Source organism: Moschus berezovskii, chromosome 18 (genome assembly GCF_049115385.1).
Source record: "Moschus berezovskii isolate FMDL1 chromosome 18, NW_MosBer_1.0, whole genome shotgun sequence".
Taxonomy (NCBI): Eukaryota; Metazoa; Chordata; class Mammalia; order Artiodactyla; family Moschidae; genus Moschus; species Moschus berezovskii.
The window spans coordinates 13242369-13265459 of NC_142477.1; the positions used below are offsets into that span (position 1 = coordinate 13242369).

A 23091-nucleotide genomic window follows, 5' to 3' on the forward strand; every position below is an offset into this window, starting at 1 on the left:
ACTATATTTATCTGTGCTTATTTGCAATGTCCACTGTTGGACAGCATCATCTATGATTTAGGACACACACGCCCACAGTGGCTGTCCTTACTTAGGCCCTCACCTGACTCTCAGATGGAAGAGAGTCCACCCAAAGGGTTAACAGAATCTGAGTACCTGATTCTGCCTGGAAATACATAGAAAGAAACAGTGCTTATAACTCATGCTATAATTTGAATGATTTTTCCAAGATATTCTTCAGGGTGCCACTTGTGGGAAAAGAAAGACACTGTGCTCCTAATTACTTTTTACTTTGCTGGCAGCAAAGTCTAAATGCAATGTTTGTGGTTGCAGAAGAGCTCATTTTGATTTTTAACTGAAATTTTACTTGGCCAGGAAAAATCGGCAAATGAATGGAAGGAACTTTAAGCTACACAGATGAACATCTCAGAGCAGAAAGAAGACCTCCCGCAGAGTCAAAAGGTTCAGCAGAAACCAGCTCAACAGAAATAGTGTTAATACAGGGAAGTTGGTTACTGCTTCAGTTTGGGAAAACAATTCACGTTGCCCTTTGCAAGCACATGGAGCCATTCAACATGCTGAAGAAATTGGGTGAGGATATGCTTTTCTCTAAAAGGAAGTATTTTAAAGGCAAACTGTGATGGCTGGTTTGACCATATTATTTGAGAAAACGCTTGTGTTATATGTGTACCTGTGATATGCTTAGTCTCCCAGTCATGTCCGACTCCTTGCAACCCTTTGGACTGTAGTCCACCAGGCTCCTCTATCCATGGGATTCTCCAGGCAAGAATACTGGAGTGGGTTGCCATTTCCTTCTTTAGGGGTCTTCCCAACCCAGGGATTGAACCCCAATCTCCTGCATTGCAGGCAGATTCTTTACCCATTGAACCAGTGGGGAAACCCCATACACCTAAATATGCATACGTGATCGTTCTCAACCAAAATTTCTCAATGAGAGGCAAAGTTTTTCCCAAGGAATATTTGCAAGTTTCTGAACAAATGCTTTGTTGTCATGATGCAGGGTGTGGGGCAAGCTAATGCATCTAAGGGGTATAAGCCAGGGATGTAGCTAAGCATCTTCCAATAACCAGGACAACGCCCACCCCAGCAAAGAATTATCTGGCCCTGAACACCAATAGTGCTGAGGTCTAAAAACTCTGATCTACATCATGAGCTTTCATTGGTGGAAGCCAGCACAACTTTGTAGGATGTGAAAGCTCAGAACGGTAAATATTTTAAGGACAATTGTAAGAGCTCATCTTTATGCAAACCATCAAATAAAGGCTTGAGGCAATGGATTACATACGGTGCATATGTCTATTAACACTGTGCTTGCTAGTGTGTGTATGTGCGTGTATCACCATATTGACACATTAATGCGCACATATTCAGAGGGTTGGATTTCAGCTGGCACGTCTCAGTACATAGCCAACTTTAACTTCAGTTTGGGAGGCTGAAACCACTTTCCCCCTGTTTAGTGAGCAAGTGGCCAAGTACTAGGCCAGGACTGAAGGAAATGTTCTGGCAGTTTCTGCTGTCTTTAAAAAAGGACACAAGGAACGTGGTTCTCCCCTGGATATCGTCGTATCTGAGCGCAGTGCCTGGAACTGTAGTTGTGATTTGCACCTATAAGCAGAACCAGTCTGTGGACCAGGCTGACAGGCTGTGGGGGCAGAGACAGCTGTAACAGGGCTGGGGGCCTATTAAATCCTGCGCCACTGAAGAGAGCAGCTCCACTGATGCCGACCCAGACCTCCCGGTCAGAAGACTTGACACCTTTAAAAAAGTTTGGTCAACTCACCTGTGGAATCTCAAAAAAAAAAAAAGATACAAATGAACTTATTCACAAAACAGAAACAGACTCCCAGACTTGGAAATCAAATGTATGGTGACCAAAGGAGAAAGGTGGGAGGAGGGATAAATTAGGAGTTTGGGATTAACATACAGACACTGCTATCTATAAAATCCCCTGAAGGGGGAAATGGCCACTCACTCCAGAATCTGCCTACAGGGCAGGAGACCAGGGATCTGTCCCTGAGATGGGAAGATCCCCTGGAGAAGGAAATAGCTACCCACTCCAGGATTCTTTCCTGGGAAATCCTATGGACAGAGAAGCCTGGAGGGCTACAGTCCATGGGGTAGCAAGGCGTCACACAAGACGGAGCAACTGAGCACACACACACACACACACACACCTGAACACACACACCTGAACACACACACACACACACACACACATACCTGAAACTAGATATTCAACAAGGACCTACTTTTAGCACAGGGAACTCTAGTCAATACCCTGTAATGACCTATATGGGAAAAGAATCTGAATAAAAAAGGATATATGTGTATGTGTAACTGAATTACTTTGTTCTATACCTGAAGCTAACTCAACATTGTAAATCAACTACACTTCAATATAAAATAAAAAATTAAATTTAAAAAATTGTCAAGCTATTGGGAGCTCCCTATAGCCAAACACATTCTTTTACACAGTCGTCTGAAAATTTCATGCAATGCTAGAAACTTCGCTTTTAGGTATACAGTAAAGAAGTCAAGAAAGAATGCACATGAGTCTACCAGACATCAGTGACATGACATCAGATTTCCTGAACTTCAAACAATAATATGAGAAAGCAGCTTAAGTTGGATGAACGCTTAAATCAGCATTAGCCCTATGTTACTGTCTCATATAGTGCTGAGAGGATCGTTTCTCTTCCTAATTGGAAATGAGCCATATGATGCCTTTCTTCATGGAAGACCAAAACAAATTACATTTTGATTCCTTTAGAAAAGGAGGAAATCACTTTATTTTGAAAACTGTGACAGCTTGCTTCTGAGCACCAAGGACATCAAGGGCATCACAGACCAGCGAGATGGGAAGCTGGGTGGGAGGGTAAGACTCACCGTTGAGCCACTTGGAGTTGTACTGTGCGGTGCGTAGCGGGGGCAAGATGCCCAGGCTTCGGTAAATGGCGGGATCGCGTCCCGGGAAATCCATGGCCGTGGCAGCATACAGCTCCCCGCCAGCTGTGAGCAGGGCTGTGGAGTTGTGCTGGGGGCTGTAGGGGCAGCGTGCCATGCCGCTGATCTGATCATGGATCTCCGTCAGGTTACTCAACTAGGAATTAGGACAAGAGAGAAAAGTCAGTGATCCCCACCATGAAACCCCTTTAATAGTGTTAATGGATCAGATCTGCCCAACTTGCAAATGAAGCACATACTATAAACTCTCTGGGCCTCATACCACTGGCCAGACATCTACACTCTGACTTTGATGAGAATAATATGCTGTGGTGACTGTCAGAGAATCTGGCAATCAATCTCTCATCATCCTGTGAGAGTTACTGAACCCCAGGCTGTTGGATACTCACCAAAGACAGAGTAAGACTATCATTTATGACTTCTATTCATAACACACAGGGCAATGCAGGCTTGCCCACTTACATTACAGAACTCAACTTCCATGTTTATAGAAGTACAAACTGCAAGAGAAGTTGCTGCTGCTGCTGCTGCTAAGTCACTTCAGTCGTGTCCGACTCTGTGTGACCCCATAGACGGAAGCCCACCAGGCTCCCCCGTCCCTGGGATTCTCCAGGCAAGAGCACTGGAGTGGGTTGCCATTTCCTTCTCCAATGTGTGAAAGTGAAAAGTGAAAGTGAAGTCGCTCAGTCGTGTCCGACTCTTAGCGACCCCACGGACTGCAGCCTACCAGGCTCAACCATCCATGGGATTTTCTAGGCAAGAGTACTGGAGTGGCTTGCCATTGCCTTCTCCGACAAGAGAAGTTAGGTACAGGTTTATCAAGAAAAGTGGGTTAAAGTTGTGTTCATGGGTCAGGATGTGTGGACATTTAGCAACCATGGAGCTCCAGTTTCCAAGGCTTTAGATTTTAGTGCTCCAAGAGGCAACTTAGTGTCTTGCAGTCCACCCGTAGGACTCCTGCATTTGAGAAGCTGAACCATCACTGAAGGAGAAAAGTCCCCTGGGTGGCTGGAGGAAGGGATCTCCACTCTATTTTTCTCTACTCTTACCTGAGAGGTAGGAGAGCAGAGGGGTCAGGCAGCGGCTCAGAGACTCTGCCTGCTTTACTATACGTGTGTGCTTAGTCGCTCAGTCATATCCAACTCTTTGCGACCCCATGGACTGTAGCGCAACACGCTCCTCTGTCCATGGGATTCTCCCAGCAAGAATACTGTAGTGGGTTGCCATTTCCTTCTCCAGTAGATCTTCCCAACCCAGGGATTGAACCCAGGTCTCCCCCATTGAAGGCAGATTCTTTACCATCTGAGCCACCAGGGAAGCTCTTATCACAAGTGTAGACCCAGGTAAGCTACTTAAAGTCTTTAAGCCTTAGATTCTTCTTTTACAAAACGATGACCCAAACGATAACCACCATGCCGGGTGGACGTGAGGGTGAAGTGACTGGATTGCTGTAAGGTGTGTAGGACAGGCCACAAAACCTAGGGCTGTCTCTGTGACCATCACTTCTTATCATCACCATCATCCTCTCTTTATTTCCAGTAACCGAATGTTAACTTGAAAATAATGAATAGTAAAAGAGGAAGATTAATTCAGCCTTTGAGAGAAATCGTGTAACCAGGAAATTAATATAATGATATTTCTCCATTATTTCTTGTTCCCTGAGGAAGAGCAAATGAATATCCCAAATTAGGAAGATTACACATGGGCTCTGAGAACCCTGCCATTCTACAGGAATGAGACCTGGATACAGAAAAGTCCCCTGCTTATAATGACAGGTTAAAAGAAAGAGAAAGAGGGTGGGTAATAACTTTATTTTTCCTAGGGTTCCATTTCTTTGTTAGGTTGCTTTAATCTTTCAACACGCTTCTTATCCAATTTCTAAATTGCATTTCCATTGTTTGGATTGTGATTTTAGGTCATTTTAATACTTAACACTATCTCTGCAATGAAGCAGGATAAGAAAAAAGAATATGCTTAGGATTATCTTTAGGGTCACTGTTGGGAAAAAAGCTGGTAGAAATGGCTTGAAAGAATATTTTAAATTGATTAAACAAGCTTATTATACAACATGTGTAATAAAAAAATACATCAAGTCCTTATTCAGTTTGACAAAACATGCTTTGAATTAAAGCGCCACTCCTTGGAGAATAGCAGTACATTTTAAAAGTGGTGTTTTAATAGGCTGTTTGGGTTTTCCTGGCATTAAAATCTATCAAAACTCCACATGAAGCCATACCGTGCGGTTGGTGCAGACAGGTGTGAAAGCGTTGGTCCCACACGTGAATAACCGGTCACCACCCACCAACAGTACCCGAACGTAGTTCTGACATTCCTCCTAAAAGGCAAAAACAAACAAACAAAAAAACAAGAAAAAGGATTAAGAAGCCTGAGCTCAAGAGGAAGGTGAATACGAAGATGTCTTGTCTGTTCAATAAATTAAAAGTTAATTAATTGACCACTACAAACCCAACACACAACTTCCTCTCAGATACTGACCAAAAAGTAACAACAAAAATCTTAAATAGTTTACCTTCGTCTGCACACTTGCTCAATAGAGGATATTTGTGAAGATTAATACATGTTCAGTTACAATCTCAAAGCTTGTGTCTTCTTTTGATGAATGTGGTTTCATTTTGTGTTGTATCTGATAACAGTGAAAACTCTAAATTGCCTTTGACGTATGGTAGGAAAATAAATAAAGGGAACTATTAGAGCGGCTCATGAAACAGCAGTTTAGGAAGCTTGCCCAGGAGCTTCAAAAACCATGGTGAATGCTTCTCCAAATATGAGGGTCATAAGTGAAGCTCTGATTACAACCAAAGCAAGTTTTAGATTAAGTTCTTAAACTGCTTCGTGTACAGCAAGAATCTATAAACATCTTTGATTTTTGGTGAAAAAGTAAAATACAACTATAACAAGGAAACAATGAGGGATGAAAGCCCATGCTAAGGGAGTGAATATTTTTTATGGTTGCAAAACATACATGTATATCTGGGGCATGGTCAAAGTAGTAAGGAACATTCAGCTACAAAGCTCTTCATTCAACCAGGAAGAATTTACTGATTAGATACTCTATGGTAGAGACTGTGGAGAAGTCACAATCTAGGCCCTTGTGTGTGAAATTCGCTCAGTCATGTCCAACTCTTTGTGGTAGCCCACCAGGCTCCTCGGTCTATGGAATTCCCCAGGCAAGAATACTGGAGTGGGTTGCTATTCCCTTCTCCAGGGGATCTTCCATACCCAGGGATCGAACCCAGGCCTCCTGCATTGCAGGAAGACTCTTTACCATCTGAGCCACCAGTGAAGCCTGCGTTGAGGCCCTTGGCACAAAATTAAAATACATGGAGTTGTCCACAAGCTCTATTAAGGAAGCACAGGAGAACAGTATATTGCTAATTCTAGAGGGCAGGGGAGGGGAAAGGAGAAGGAATAGGAAGGCTTCCTGGAGCAGGTGACACCTAAGGTCAGTTTCAAAGGAAGAGTAGGATTTGGTGCCACTTGGCACTTGCAGGATTTTTGTGAGAGGAGGAAGGAAAAGACATTTTCAAAATGAAGAGTGGACTGTGCTGGAGAAAGCACGGTGCTTTCACTGGGAACAGAGAAGATACCGCATAAGCTGGGATGCCAGACGGGGACCAGGTGTGTCTGACCAGTGAGTGTGAGTGTACTTTTTATTCGGAACATGAAGGGGCCAGTTTATATTTTCACTGCACGTGGTTTTGACCTGATCTGATGTTGGTTACTGAAGGACCAATCAGGAAGCCAAGTGGACGCAAGTGAAGGCAGAAGACTGCACACAGGTAAGGAAAGCACGTCCATAATTTAGTCCCTCCTCGCTCTGTGCCTGGACCGCAGTGCGAGGATGAGACGGCAAAACCAGGCTCCAGCCAATGAACAGGATGTGGGGCCCGACCGAACACCTGGGCCTAGAAGATGCTGCATGCTGACACACTGGTTTGACTCACACGCTTCCCCAGTCAGGAGGATCTGGATTAAATGGTGCAGAGATGCTCTCTTCAATGAAACAGAACCTCAGTCTCCTGGGAACACTGATTTGCCGTAACTCAGCCTGCAGCATGGCCTAGATGTGGATGTAAGATAAGCTTAAACACTTGAATTTGCTTTCTAAACGTGAAGTGCAATATCAAAGGTAGATAATCCACCTAACACCACCGAAAGTGAAAGTGAACTTGCTCAGTCGTGTCCGACTCTCTGCGACCCTGTGGCCTGTAGCCTGCCAGGCTCCTCCTTCCGTGGGATTTTCCCAGCACGAGTACCGAAGTGGGCTGCCATTTCCTTCTCCAGGGTGATTGTGGATTTTGAGATGAGATCAACCTGGATTAAGGTGGGCCCTTGTTTGTGCTCAGCTGCTCAGCTGTGGCAACTCTTTGCGACCCCGTGGACTGTAGGCTGCCAGGCTCCTCTGTCCACAGACTTTTCCAGGCAACAATACTGGAGTGGGTTGCCATTTCCTACTTCAACCTAATATTACTACTAACAATCATAGTAACCAATTAGTATTGGCTGCTAATCTGACGGAGAAGGCAATGGCAAGCCACTCCAGTACTCTTGCCTAGAAAATCCCATGGATGGAGGAGCCTGGTAGGCTGCAGTCCGTGGGGTCGCTAAGGGTTGGACACGACTGAGCAATTTTACTTTCACTTTTCACTTTCACACGTTGGGGAAGGAAATGGCAACCCACTCCAGTGTTCTTGCCTGGAGAATCCCAGGGACGGGGGAGCCTGGTGGGCTTCTGTCTATGGGGTCACACAGAGTCGGACACGACTGAAGTGACTTAGCAGCAGCAGCTTAGCAGCTAATCTGAAGTACTTTGAGGAAAAAAAGGAGAGAATAAAAGATGGAAGCTAACTATTAGCAGAAGCCTGGAGGGACAGGATGGGGAGGGAGGTCGGGGGCGGGGTTCAGGAGGGAGGGGACACATGCATGCCTGTGGCTGATTCATACTATGTATGGCAGAAATCATCACAATATTGTGAAGTAATTAAATTAAAATTAATAAATACATTAAAAATAAACTGCAAAACGAAGGATGAGGAGGCTGGATGGCATCACCGACTCAGTGGACATGAGTCTGAGCAAACTCCGGGAGGTGGTGATGGACAGGAAGGCCTGGTGTGCTGTGGTCCATGGAGTCGCAAAGAGTTGGACACGACTGAGCGACTGAACTGAACTGAGAAAGGTGCTCCAGAAGGGGATGTTGTTCTGTTCTGCTCTGCTTTGCTGGGGAAAGGGGAGAAGAGTTCTAAAGAGAAGGAACAAAACCAGACTTCAGTAAGGCGCACTGGTCTTTTCCAGGCTCTGGGAGCTCTGGCTCCGAGAACACAGAGGAGGGTGTGCAGCTGCCGAAAGCAGAGGGGCACAGAGACAGGATCACGGCCGTGGTGGAAACATCAGCCCTAACTGCATAAGTGAGGGGCTCCAGGGAGACGTCTCGGGATCACAGGGCTCAGAGCGCGCTGGACGGCCAGAGCGGACAGAACAGACACGGCAGTCATGCTCTAATAATGAATGAGAGAAAATTACAAATGGCGCAGAGACTTTTGGAGGAGTTTGTTTGTTTCTGTTGCTGCTTTTAGACCTCTTTCAAGAACTGGGTCAAAATGTAAGAGAAACATTTTGTTGGTTTTCCTAAGCAGGAGACGGACGCAGGTAGAAATGTGCTGGAGACAGTCATGTCACCGTGAACCCGGGGGGCAAGGGTGAGTTATTGGAAGAGAATCATTTCCGTTGAAAGAGGTGGCCTCATGGCTGAGTCCTCCAGACCCACTGAAGAAAAGCAAGGGTTTCTCATTGATTATGGGAAGAGAAACAATCAAGACACCACAGTGGTATTTATCTTCATCTCCCCAAAGAAAGACGAAGTACAGAGAAGGCTGTAGGTCAATAACCGTCCTGAAGGCCCATCACAGACTTGATGGAGAACCAGAAACATGGTTGGGGATGTGATAATTCAGATGTTGACACATGTCAGAGCGGAGGGACAAGTCCCAACAGTATTCAGAAAAAATCTTGGAAAAAATATATGAGGGAAGATACCAAATTATCTCAGTTAGTAAAAAGTATGTTCTGGTAGTCAGGCCCCTTGAGAATACCCTCTCCTACCGGAAGGCCATGCTGCTTGGGAAGGGCTATGTGTGCCCATGTGTCCCCAGTCAGCCCCTCCATTTCTCTGTTGTTGTTTTTTTAACATTTTATTTTGCTTGGATTTTCCCCAGTCTCTCTCTAAAAAAAAAAAAAGTTATTTTCGATGTATTTATAAACCAAAACTTGGTGGGTGTTACCAGCACAGGTTGTTAGCATCTAATCTGAAAGAATCTTCCAGTTTGGGAACAATAAAGAATACAGAATAAAGGCAGTACTATAAAGTACCGCCTTCACTGATTAACTCACAGGTTTCTAAATATTGGCACTTGGGATGAAAATGTTGTTTACCCCAAACATCACCAGGTTCCCAGGCAGGATGGTGGTTTGTTTTTCTTCTCTGGAGTTAATGTGTTTAGGAGCAGAATCTGACAACCAGGAAGCAGGACTATAGGATATATCAGGGGGGACAATGCACAGAACACTGGATTCTAATAAAAACTCTCCCACTGACCAGCAGAATCATTCTAGGAACTTGGTGTTTAAAATACTGAGATGAGATCACAAACAAGAAGCTTTCAGAAATTATAAAGTATAATATGTCTATAAAGGAACTCTTTTATTCCCTTAATAATTGACTGTGTTTCCTTTGTAAAGTTGTTAAAGGTCACGGTGGGAAGGATTTTGGTTTAGACATAATGACCCCAAGCAGACAAAGAGCTCTTGTTAGATCACAAGTGAACTGACTATTTATGTTTAAAATAATATTTGTGTCAAACACATTTAAATAGTTATAGAAGCCAAATTCTATAATGGTGTTTCAAAAATAACGAACAACAACAGATTTTATTAGGAAACTGTTTTGAACCCACAAACAACACAAGAGTTCAACCTCCCTTTTTCGTAGATGGAATGTTTAAGATCCTTTCAGGCCAAGTCACCCCCTTTCTCCCAAGTGAGCTGGAAAAGTTTAAGTGGAACCGAATTCAAAGCTCACAACGAACTGGCAGTCTCCACCCACCCTTCTCCACTAAACAGGCCCCAGTCAAAGATCTGGCGATGCTTTCTTGACCCCGAGTCCCTAAATGGTCACTTTAAAGGGCTGCACATGAAATGATGCTCGGGCTGGTCCCAACTGCACCGGGAGACTTGAGGAAACGCGTCCTCTCTCTTCCCGTCCCTGCAGTCCGTGGAGGAACGCTCTACCCAGGGAGCAGAGTGGGTGTGGGTGGTACGACCCCCACAGCCAGAGCCCCCTCACCCATACTCCACGTTCCCGTTGCTTCAGTAAAATGCATTCCGCGGGGACGCACAGACCACTTTCTTTCTTTTTTCCTTAGGGCAGGAAAAAATGAATTCACTCAAAATGGCTGGCATTTTTCTCATTTTTGAGATGTCACATTTTGCCTTATTCTTTTTTATTTCAGGGAGAGGGGAACTGTCAATCTGTGTGTAAAATTTTCATATTACTATAGCACCGACCAAAAGATAATCGAATTCCTATTTCTAAGCTCTGGGCAACTAAGAAAATCCGAATTCAACTCCCCCAGATAGATGTTATATTTTAGTCAGAGGAACTCGAGGGAACTGCTTTCTGATCTGAGCTCTGGAAGCGTCAGCACAGGGAAACTAGGGTTGCATGACCTCAGAATTCAGGGACTAGCCCTAGGGTGTGGTTTATTTCCTCCCCTTCTGGGTTCCAAGAGCGGGGCTCAGGTCTTTAAGAAAGCAACAGGGAGGCTAAATAAGAGAAAGGAACTAGTGGGGAAAAAAGGAAGCGCCTGTGAGGTCCCTCTGCTCTCCCTGGCCTTGGACCAGCCCAGCAGCACCGTCTCGGTTCTGCCCTTCCTAATCCTATCATTTAGTGCCAGGAAACTTCACTGCATACAGTTCTGCGGCAAAACCGAATTCTATTACAATCAAGCTCAGGTTGCTCAAAACTTGTCTGTGAGTTTATCAGCGTACTTCATGCAACCTAAAAGAACACGTAGTTTCTCTTTCCCACAGTGTTGGAAATTCATCTTTGAAATTCATCTTCATCTGTCTTATAGTCATCTTAAAAACAAAACAAAACAAAGAAAAACAACCTCCATCCACAAACGCAGTTTGAATCAGTTTCTAATTACTGAGGTTTGCCATTGTTCTCAGCCTATTAAAACCAGAAACATGGGGAACGTAAAGGTATGATTTCCTTTGAAAAAGTTTGTTTTGCTCCTTTTCTGTGTATCAGCAAGCCTCAATTATGTACACTAATGATTCACTCCTGTGAATCAAAAGTATATTCCTGATGAGCATGAAAGACGGCCTTTACCGTGTGTTCTCTGGCTTTTACTTGCTTAATTTCTAAGCATAAAACATCCAATGATCACAGCTTAAGGCAAAATATGGGCCAATTTTGATTCAGCAGAAGCCACTCTGCACCCTGAGGAGTAATAATCTACTAGTATAAGGTTACCACAGATTGTTTTAAAATTAAAGACTCCTAGACTATTGGCAGGAGGAATCTCGGCTGGATTGAGTGATCGAATGTTCTCCTGTACCACGGAGGAGACCGAAGTCCACAGAGACGAGGAGGGTTAACTGTGATGTTTTAAAAGTCCATGAAATGAATACATAAGCAAGATTGAGATGAAATACGAAAGGACTCTTAGGGAGAGGAAACTCTAACACAGACGATGTAAAAGTTGTCAATATAGTTCCCATCTTGGGGAATTACTGCCAGAATTTTCAGCCGAGTCATAGTCTGGCCATGTCTGGAGACATTTTTGGTTATTTTTGGTTGTCCTGATGGCTGAGAGGAATGACGAGCATCCAGCACGTAGAAGCCAGGACCATGCTAACCATCCACCAATAACAGGGCAGACTCCACAGTGGGGAGTGATCCGGCCCCAACATCAGGAGTGCTGAGAGCAGAACCCAGATGAAGGGTCCTGCATCTGTTCACTCCATAGTGAAGGGAAGTTAACAGCCACCACAGGCTGGGATCAACATGAATCCACTGGCCCAGCTTCCAGGTGAGGAGTGGGGGGCTGGGTAATTAACATGCAGACCTGGTAATGAACATGACCAGGAAATACAAACAGCTACTAAGAAGCGATGCAGTGGTGTATGTGGGAGATGGAGGTATGGGGGGACAGGTTAAGGCCAGAATGCCCACAGACAGGGGACACACGAGTCAGGGAGACGGGTGAGGGAGGCAGGGTGGAATGATAGCAAGGGGAGGTGGGGAAGGGTTAGGATGGAGCCCGAGAGGCGGAGGAGGGCACAGCCATCCCCAGACCCAGGGCTACCAACTACGCATGTTCTCAGACAAGCCTTAGGACAGGCAGGTGTCAACAGGATTTTTGACTAGGCTTCCCAGAGCTGACTAGTGCTGCTCACGGGTGTATCATAGCCCCAGCAAGCAGGAAGAGGAGGAGAAAGATCCGAAGTCCTAAAGGAAGATGAAGACAAGAAAACAAAGCAGGGAAAAGAGGACAAGTAAAAGGTTTTTCCAGTGGTCATGCACGGATGTGCGAGATGGACCGTAAAGAAAGCTGAGCGTTGAAGAATTGATGCTTTTGAACTGTGGTGTTGGAGAAGACTCTTGAGAGTCCCTTGGACTTCAAGGAGATCCAACCAGTCCATCCTAAAGGAGATCAGTCCTCAGTGTTCATTGGAAGGACTGATGCTGACGCTGAAACTCCATATTTTGGCTCCCTCATGCGAAGAGCTGACTCGTTTGAAAAGACCCTGATGCTGGGAAAGACTGAAGGTGGGAGGAGAAGGGGACGACAGAGGATGAAATGGTTGGATACCATCACCGACTCAATGGACATGAGTTTGGGTAAACTCCGGGAGTTGGTGATGGACAGGGAGGCCTGATGTGCAGCAGTCCATGGGGTCAACAAGAGTCGGACATGACTGAGTGACTGAACTGAACTGAAAAGGGAGAAGAAAACCCAGGGACCCTGGGGTCACCAGTGTCACCAGACAAAGGGACAGCGTTGGCCTGAGAACCATGGCCAGAGCAGTCAGTGTTTCTCATCAGTGGATCTTGCTAGAAGAAAGAAAGTTGCGTTTCCAGCCCTCACACCCAAGCCGCTCTGATTCCCCCCTTTTCACAGCTCAGTACAGAGGGTCTTCCTTGAAGAATTTCTTGTGTGCCAAGGAATAAGGAACAAAAATGCAGGACAACAAATCTACCCATCAAACATATAAGCGTTAGAGGGTGGAGAGGAAAAGCATATAGGAAACCCCTTTTCAAAAGCTTTTTACATAATGTACATGACCAACCTTGATAGTATATTAAAAAGCAGAGACATTTCTTTGCCAACCAAGGTCCGTCTAGTCAAGGCAATGGTTTTTCCCATGGTCATGTATGGATATGAGAGTTGGACTGTGAAGAAAGCTGATCGCCGAAGAATCGATGCTTTTGAACTGTGGTGTTGGAGAAGACTCTTGAGAGTCCCTTATACTGCAAGGAGATCCAACCAGTCCATTCTAAAGGAGATCAATCCTGGGTGTTCATTGGAGGGACTGATGCTAAAGCTGAAACTGCAATACTTTGGCCACCTCATGCGACGAGTTGACTCATTGGAAAAGACTCTGATGCTGGGAAAGGTTGGGGGCGGGAGGAGAAGGGGACGATGGAGGATGGGATGGCTGGATGGCATCACCGACTCTGTGGACATGAGTTTGAGTGTACTCCGGGAGTTGGTGATGAACAGAGAGGCCTGGCGTGCTGTGATTCATGGGGTCACGGAGAGTCGGACACGACTGAGCGACTGAACTGAACTGATACAGATTCCACTGAATTTATTATAGAGGTAAATAAATTTACTATGTTCTGATTCATTGATTTTGGGGGGAATTTTAAGAGACACTATTATGATTCTTTGGAACTTGGTGCTACCTTTAAATCATCTGTGTCTCTGATCACTTATCTCAGAGGAATTTTTGAGGTTAAATAACTTTCAGTAAATAGCCTTCAGCAACTTCTGCTTTTTTATTAATGTCTCCAAGTGTTTCTCTAGCTAAGATGGCATTTTCTTCCTCCTTTTCCTTCTTTCTAGCTCTTTCCTCAGCTTTGGGAAACTGAATGACTAAAAATGCTGAGTCCTGCCTCCGTGTATGTCTCTCAGAACTGCTGATTTAAAAGACAAAGAAATGGGGTGAAACTGGATTAAATAAAGTACGGAACAGTCTTGGACAAACACAGGTGGCGTGAGGATACTTCACCAGCGCCCTCCCTCCATTTGCTGTATATCCCCCAAGCTCTTGGCCTTGGGACCACACTTTGCACAGAGAACCCTCTCTGCCGTCGTGTGTCTGCTTCTTCTATAACCCTAAGTGTGATTCACGTCGGAAAGGCCCACCCACGTTCCAATAAAGTCAGACGATCACTAACAGAATGATCCCTGGTGGTTCAGACGGTAACGAGTCTGTCTGCAATGCTGGAGAGCCGGGTTCGATCCCTGGGTCGGGAAGATCCTCTGGAGAGGGGAATAACAACCCACTCCAGTATTCTTGCCTGGGAAATCCCACGGACAGCGGAACCTGGCAGGCTACAGTCCACGGGGTTGCAAAGAGTCGGACACGACTGAGCGACTTCAGTTTCTCTCGACAGAGTGAAACATCATGAGCTTATGGGCCAGCTGCAGAAGAACTGCTTCAGGATGGTCCAGTGTGATTTTCTCGAAATATAAAATTCCTTGGAGAAAGGACTCAGGCCTCTTACTGAGCCGACCAATTGTGTGAAGGTAGATTGAAGAATTAATGTTTTTGAACTGTGGTGCTGGAGAAGACTCTTGAGAGTCCCTTGGACAGCAAGGACTGGTCAATCCTCAAGGAAATCAACCCTGAATATTCATTGGAAGGTCTGATGCTAAAGCTGAAACCCCAGTACTTTGGCCACCTGAGGCAAAGAGCCAACCCTTTAGAAAAGCCCCTGATGTTGGGCAAGATTGAAGGCAGGAGGAGAAGGGGATGACAGAGGATGAGACGGTTGGATGGCATCACTGACTAAATGGACATGAGTTTAGGCAAACTCCAGGAGATAGTGAAGGACAGGGAAGCCTGGCATGCTGCAGTCCGTGGGGTCACGACCGAGTGACTGAACAGCAAGACCTGTGATGTGCACAGGAATTCCAGGAATGTATCTCCAACCATAGAGATAATCTTTCCTTGGGAACTTGAGGATGTAGATATTCATACGGAGACAGAGAGAGCGAGCTGATTTTAAAGATGTGTGTGAGTCACTCAGCCGTGTCTGACTCTTTGCGACCCCATGGACTGTACCCCGCCAGGCTCCTCTGTGCCTGGGATTCTCCAGGCAAGAATACTGGAGTGGGTTGCCATTCCCTTCTCCAGGGGATCTTCCCAACCCAAGGATCAAACCCATGTCTCTTGCACTATAGGCAGATACTTTACCATCTGAGCTACTAGGGAAGGGCCTATATTTTAAAATATGTTAAACCTATTTTAAAGATATGTTAAGATGTATTATTAAAAAAACTCAAATCATTTTTGATCTAATAATTAGATTTATTATACAATCACTTCCTGGAGTAAGCTACAAGGTATGATTGCTGTGCTGTGCTCATTTGCTCAGTCATGTCTAACTCCTTGTGACTCCAAGACTAGCCTCCCAGACTCCACTGTCTGCGAAATTTTCCAGGCAAGAATAATGGAATGGTTTGCCATTTGCTCCTCCAGGGAACCTTTCCAACCCAGAGATCAAACCTGTATCTCTTGTATTGCAGGCAGATTCTTTGAACCACTGAGCCATTCAGGAAGCCCATAAGGAATGATTAGGGGGAATTAAAATAGTATTTTCAAAATTCAGGTCCATATTTTTCTAAATAACATCATAACCAATTAATTTCATGTCTCATTCTAATGATTGGGAGGGGAAATTAGATCTGCTATGTTCTGAATTCTAACAACTGATTGTTGTTCATCTTACTTTTAAATGGTAGAGCCTTGAGAATTTCCTGTGTGTATATTTAGAATCTTGCTTCATTTTTCAGTTTCCATGGCATCATAATCAGGAATAACCTTCATATTGGAATGTTCTACGTACCAGCCTCCAAATCAGTGATGACACTGCCATAACAGCGCCCTCCTTACCTGGGACTTGCCTTTGCTGTAACAGGCCTTCTTGGTTGCTTCATCACACTCCCATTCCACAGCCTGCAGGAAACACCAACACGACAGAAACTATTAGGGCTTTGACTGAATAAAAGGAAAACAAATAACAAGGCATTGGTACCCAGAAGAGGTAACACAGAGAGGCCACGGCACCTAACATCATACTCAGTTTACACAGAATGCATGTCATCCGGTCATGTGGGCTTATACCGAGCTTTCAAAGGGAGGCATTTGAAAGGACTCACCCCCTACATATTTTCATTTATGCAGCAATAATGTGATATTTCAAAAGTCACCATAAGACAGGCACACGCTGTGAGTCGGTGACTCTGATGCACCGATAACAGAAACATTCACCTCGGTGCATCACGGGATAGATTCTTATGATGCTGAAAACAGGAGCCTTGAAACAAACCGATCTAAATCCTCATGTAGACGTATACATCTTATTTTAATAGTCTGTCATTTATCAGTATTCATAGATAATGAAGCGAGGTTGACTGCGTGTATCCCTACTCCCCAAACACACATACAGATGACGAATAGTCAATAAAATAAGCAGCTCATGCAAAGCCCAGCTACTACTTCCTCCCAAAGCCACTAATTTCCATACTCTCATTAGCTCCCACTAAATACTGAGAGCCACAGCTTCTAAATTTCTTCCCTCACTTTCCAGCTCTAACTCATGCTGATCAATCTGATATGTATCCTTTGACATCTGACACTAACTCACAAGTGGACCTGTGATTAGTCAAGATAATATGCAGTACTTACTTCGCAGGAAGAAATGATGCCTGCAAGCTTTAATGGCTGGTATGTTGAGATTGGAAATCATATTTTGAACAGATTTAAGCATCGGTGGTATTTATATTTTCTACTACAACATCCGCTGGATCATGGAGAAAGCAAGAGAGTTTCAGAAAAACATCTATTTCTGCTTCATTGACTATGCCAAAGCCTTTGACTGTGTCGATCACAATAAACTATGGAACATTCTGAAAGAGATGGGAATCCCAGACCACCTGACCTGCCTCTTGAGAAACCTGTATGCAGGTCAGGAAGCAACAGTTAGAACTGGACATGGAACAACAGACTGGTTCCAAATAGGAAAAGGTGTACGTCAGGGTTGTATATTGTCACCCTGCTTATTTAACTTATATGCAGAGTACATCATGAGGAACGCTGGGCTGGAAGAAGCACAAGCTGGAATCAAGATTACCGGGAGAAATATCAATAACCTCAGATATGCAGATGACACTACCCTTATGGCAGAAAGTGAAGAGGAACTCAAAAGCCTCTTGATGAAAGTGAAAGAGGAGAGTGAAAAGGTTGGCTTGAAGCTCAACATTCAGAAAATGAAGATCATGGCATCTGGTCCCATCGCTTCATGGGAAATAGATGGAAAAACAGTGGAAACAGTGTCAGACTTTATTTTTTTTTTGGGCTCCAAAATCACTGCAGATGCTGATTGCAGCCATGAAATTAAAAGACGTTTGCTCCTTGGAAGGAAAGTTATGACCAACCCAGATAGTATATTAAAAAGCAGAGACATTACTTTGCCAACCAAGGTCCGTCTAGTCAAGGCAATGGTTTTTCCCGTGGTCATGTATGGATGTGAGAGTTGGACTGTGAGGAAGGCTGATCGCCGAAGAATCGATGCTTTTGAACTGTGGTGTTGGAGAAGACTCTTGAGAGTCCCTTATACTGCAAGGAGATCCAACCAGTCTATTCTAAAGGAGATCAATCCTGGGTGTTCATTGGAGGGACTGATGCTAAAGCTGAAACTCCAATACTTTGGCCACCTCATGCGGCGAGTTGACTCACTGGAAAAGACTCTGATGCTGGGAAGGGTTGGGGGCGGGAGGAGAAGGGGACGACCGAGAATGAGATGGCTGGATGGCATCACCGACTCTGTGGACATGAGTTTGAGTGAACTCCGGGAGTTGGTGATGGACAGGGAGGCCTGGCGTGCTGTGATTCATGGGGTCGCGGAGAGTCGGACACGACTGAGCGACTGAACTGACTGAACTGAACTATTTTATGGAAAGTGAACTTTCATAGGGCCAAAATATTTCCTTTATTCTGTCTGTCTGTCATCACAATTGTCCTATTTTCCTGTTACAGTTGGATTTCTGACGAATTCAAGAGTTCTGAAGAACCAGATGAATCATTACCAGAAAAAAAAATTGAAGTGAGGGACAATTAGTTGTTAGTTTGGATTACTGCTACATAATAAACTAAGTGAAAAAATTCTAATGTTAGATACCATGCAAGAGAATAAAGGCTTCACTCTTACTTCTAAAAAGAGTGTTTTTTTTTTTCTAACTCTTCTAAACTGAGGAAAACAACAAAAGTCATATCAACACCATTATCTAACATCTACTGTTCTCCAAAGAATGTTACATAAGAGATTAAAACATAAAACACCACATTTTCCAAATCTTATCTTGCTCATCAAATATGAATCCACAAGAAAAGTGTTCTAGAGAGAACCACTTCAGGGCCTTTCAAACAGAAACAATACTGTAACTGTTTCCCCTGTGCAGACTTAGAGATTTTTTGTCCGTGTCAACATCTGATGAAAGAATTTGTTCTTTTTTCCTCTGATGTTTCCCTGTTCATAATGCTTAATGGCACCAAGAAGGTTAGAGCTAATTAGCGTCTAATGCAAACAAGTGACTTGAATTTCACTCTAGAGAGACAGATCCTTTTATGAGAAGTGATGACACCTCAGAGAAGAGATAAGAGCCTCACATACAGTTGCATAATTATATATCCCCAGGAAGAACAGAAAAAACAAGTGCATTGCTGCAGTTTTGAGTGGAGTATTCCTTTAGCAGACCTCTATATAAAAGCTCATCCTGTTGTTTTAATTGAAATAAAGATATCCATGTCTTCACACTTCCTAAGGTGAGGGTATGTTTATGTGTTTAGTTGCTCAGTCATGTCTGAGTCTTTGCCACCCCATGGACTGTGTCCAGTGCCAAGAACACTGGAGACGGTTGCCGTTCCTTTCTCCAAGGGATCTTGCTGACCCACGGATCAAACTTGGGTCTCCTGCATTGCAGGTAGATTCTTTACCATCTGAGTCACCAGGGAAGCCCCGCCTTCACCCTTACTCAAACTCAAAAAAGAATTGATATACTATCATATTACATTTGTTGCTTAGTCCCTAAGTTATATCTGACTCTTTTGCGACTCCATAGACTATAGCCCTCCAGGCTCCTTCTGTCTCTGATATTTCACAGGCAGGAATACTGAAGTAGGTCGCCAATCCTTCTCCAGTGGCTCTTCCCAACCCAGGGTCGAACTTGTGTCTCCTGCATTGGCAGGCGGGTTCTTCACCACTACAGCCACCAGGCAAGCCCACACTACGATACAGACTTTAGCAAAGCAGACTCCAGTATAACTTGGATTTTATATCATCAAGGGGGCTTAGAGTTATATATCACAAAGAGGAATTCGTGTTGCATAATTACTGGGCAAATTACTCAGTGAAATGCTTTAGATAATGGGGCATTCCTAGTGGCTCTCACTGGTCTATTGAATTTGTTGAAAGTTAAACAGTACTGCACTCCAGTAAACTTTACAGCTGAAAGAAGCAGTTAGTGCCAGAGTTACAGGAAGAATATTTATCAAATGCCATCAAAATTCAAATCCTTCTCTGAAACGGCAAACAATCAGCTTCCCATGTTTGCCTAATGTCCAAGTAGCCTTTGTATTTTCAAGATAAACACTGGCCAAGGATTGGAAGGGGATAGTAATAGGAAAAAAAAAATTATGACAGTTCTTGAAGATATATCACTACTTTATCCAGTTTACCCAGAAAGAGCAATTGCTCACATAAGTTTATTAGACCAACAGAAAATGGAAAAAATCTCACAGATTTTTCTGAAGACAGTTATTAAGAGTAGCAAAATTGCTTTCCTGTGGCATTTTTATTACAGTATATCAAGTTTCCAATAATATTCAAATCCAGAATTAATTAAAGACTATGATTATGTAGCTATTCTGTTGATTCACTTTCACCCTGACTAGACGACAGGATAAAGGGAAATTATATTAAGAAGATAACTGAACCATCTTTTGTAGGGTTGAACACATGTGATTGGATATCACAGAATTTGAAAAAGAATGGAGTAGGGAAATGTATCTTTTCCAGATTGGCCTAAAATTCGGTGTTCCAGATGAGTCCCTCATGTTTTGCTCATTCAGCAAACTAGACTTTACCTATGTGACCAGGTGACAGCAATGGATAAAGACACTTTCACTGGAGAGAAATAGGAATTCCAGTGGGACTCTCCAGTATCAGATTTCTCAAAGTTTCTCAATTATTCTGCCTGAATTAGAGTATGTTTTAGCCTGGTCACAACTTTTCTTTATTCCATAAGATTTATAATTTTTTTTAATCAAGCCTTCTCACTCTAACCTCAATGGAGATTTATTGTGCAGAATGCAATTCTTTGATAATTCTGGAACAAATTCCACTATGATTTACGAAGCCATCTTTCTGGTTGACTTGCATTTTAAGACACTTTCTACCCAAGCAGCCCTGTCTTTACAATAGTCACCGCAAAGGCTGAGACATTTTATGTTTCAGAGCTCAGTGCAACGCTTATGATCCTATTTTCTGTCTCTATTTCTTTTACATCTTTAAATTTTTGTCATCTCTTGTCTTTTTCTGTCGCATAAGACCTGGTAGAGCAAAGGTGTCTTAATGTTTGGCTCTATTCTGTATTTAGTACTCGTTATATTTTTCAACAGCAGACATGTTGCAGTGATGATGTGGTTACTTGGATATCAAAAGTCAATGAGTTTGAAATGTCTACATCTTAAAAGATACAAAGACTCCGGTTTATGACACAACTTTTTTGTCTGTAAATAGTTAGAAATAATATCTGTGCTATTCAACAACTTACAGAAGTGTTGCTTTATGCACACACATTTACCACTCTCTCATTTAATATTCATTAAATACCGACCAAGAGCAAGACACCAATAGATAATGACTGAAATAAGGAAAAACCCACAGAGAGATAATATTCACACAAATCAGACATTAATTTACAATAAAATATAATGACTTGTCAGCCTAGACAGCATCAGGCTAAATCTGAGAATGCATCCAAGGTCATTTTCGTTGTCACAGAAGCATATTCATCCCAGAATCCAGTGGTACGGTGAAACTGACAACAGTTTCAACTTTCAGGAAGTGACAGAACTTTCAGAGAGGGCGGGTTTACTGAAAATCATGTTATACCTGCAGAAATCCTGGGTGTGTCAAAGCATTTACGGTTTCACAATGCAGTAACCCTCTTCCTGGTTGTGTACACACACACATACACATGTTCAGGTCATGATTAACAGATCTGTGATCTCTGAAGTAAATAGGATGTGAGAAAGAAGAAAAAAAAGATTGGCTCCTTCTATGGACAAGTTACATACATATAAATCCACAGTTCGCAGAAGTACATAAACAAAGCTGTGTATTATCACATTCTGCAGACAGAGAAGTTAATTAGACAGGGACCAGCAAAGGCAGATACTTTTCATAAAAATGAAGAGAACAACATTCTAGGCAGATGGGCCAACACTCTTTCAGCAGATGGCTTTGCTAATTAGATACTGGCAAAAGATAACATAAAAAAAAAAAAAACTAGTTTAATTACACAGTGCCAAAAATTAACAACCACCTGAGGGCTTTTTTTAAAAATATGTTTGCATTCATACTCTTATGTCATGGATTTCTGTGAAATGCTGGAAAATGTTAAATTGTCATGATGATTATAAACAAATTGCCAGGGACCGTGAGATTGTTTGTGTTCCAAAGAGAAGCAAAATGCAAACGAGTTGGAATTTGAAACAGTTGTGATTTTTATGCGACCTGAGTCAAGTGTCAATCTAGTTATCCTTGGGCAAAGGCAGCCTCGATGATTATTTTAGGGGTCACACTTGATAGGTTCAAAACAAGTGGCAATTGAGAATTCCCTGGCAGTTCGGTGGTTAGGACTCTACACTTCCATTGCCGGGGGCCTGGGTTTGATCCCTGAACTAAGAAACCGGGGGCACTTAAGATGGAAAGGTGTGCGCTGCAAGACATAAAGAGATAAAGAGTTGAGTCACTTCGAACGGATTTGTCCAGTCTGCCTCTGTGTCTTTGCTTCTTAGTGGATATTAAGTGTATTCATTCAATTCTCACATCCATTCGCCGAACACCCACATTCAGGTCTGTGGCAAATGTAGGCAAGTGCATTTTATTCTTACTGGCGGTTTCCAAATCAGAGAATTGGAAGGGGACGTTCATCATATTTTCTAACTACTGTTTTTTAATTCTTACAAAACTGGTCATCCACCCAGAGGGAGGATAAAGGGAGGAGGGAGGTGGGAGGGGGGTTCGGGAGGGGGAGCTTATGTGGACCCGGGGCGAATTCATGTCAATGTATGGCAAAACCAACCAATATAATATTGTAAAATAATTTGCCTCCAATAAAAAATAAATTAATTACCAAAAACAAACAAACAAACAAACAAAAAAACACAAAACTGGTCATCCAAGATTAGAGAAGCAACTGAACCTCAGAGAGTCCTGTACAAACGTGTTATAATATTGTTTAAATCCTTATATATCAAAGCCCAAGATTTTCTTCCACAAAATAATACCAAGTCAAACTTCATTTGTCAAATGCTCATTGGGGCTTTTGTTTTATAATCGAGTTTGTTAAATTCAAGGCTCTTCTTTTTAATTGAACAGACAATGTATGAGATTCCTAGGGCTGATGTAACAAAGCACCGCAAACTGGGTGGCTTTAACCAACATATATTTATTTTCTCACAGCTCCCAAGGGGTAGGTGAGAAATCAGCCAGAATTGCTC

General features: G+C 43.3%; 1 protein-coding gene across 1 annotated transcript in view; it reads right to left on the bottom strand.

Annotated features, from left to right (window-relative positions):
• SEMA5A (semaphorin 5A) overlaps positions 1–23091 on the bottom strand; it is a 569574-nt gene that overhangs the window by 193636 nt on the left and 352847 nt on the right. The window contains exons 6-8 of the mRNA XM_055422270.2: positions 16198–16260; positions 5222–5320; positions 2908–3121 (exon numbers count right to left, since the gene is read on the bottom strand). Of these exons, the coding sequence (XP_055278245.2) occupies positions 2908–3121; positions 5222–5320; positions 16198–16260 (376 nt within the window). The remainder of the gene's footprint in view (positions 1–2907; positions 3122–5221; positions 5321–16197; positions 16261–23091) is intronic.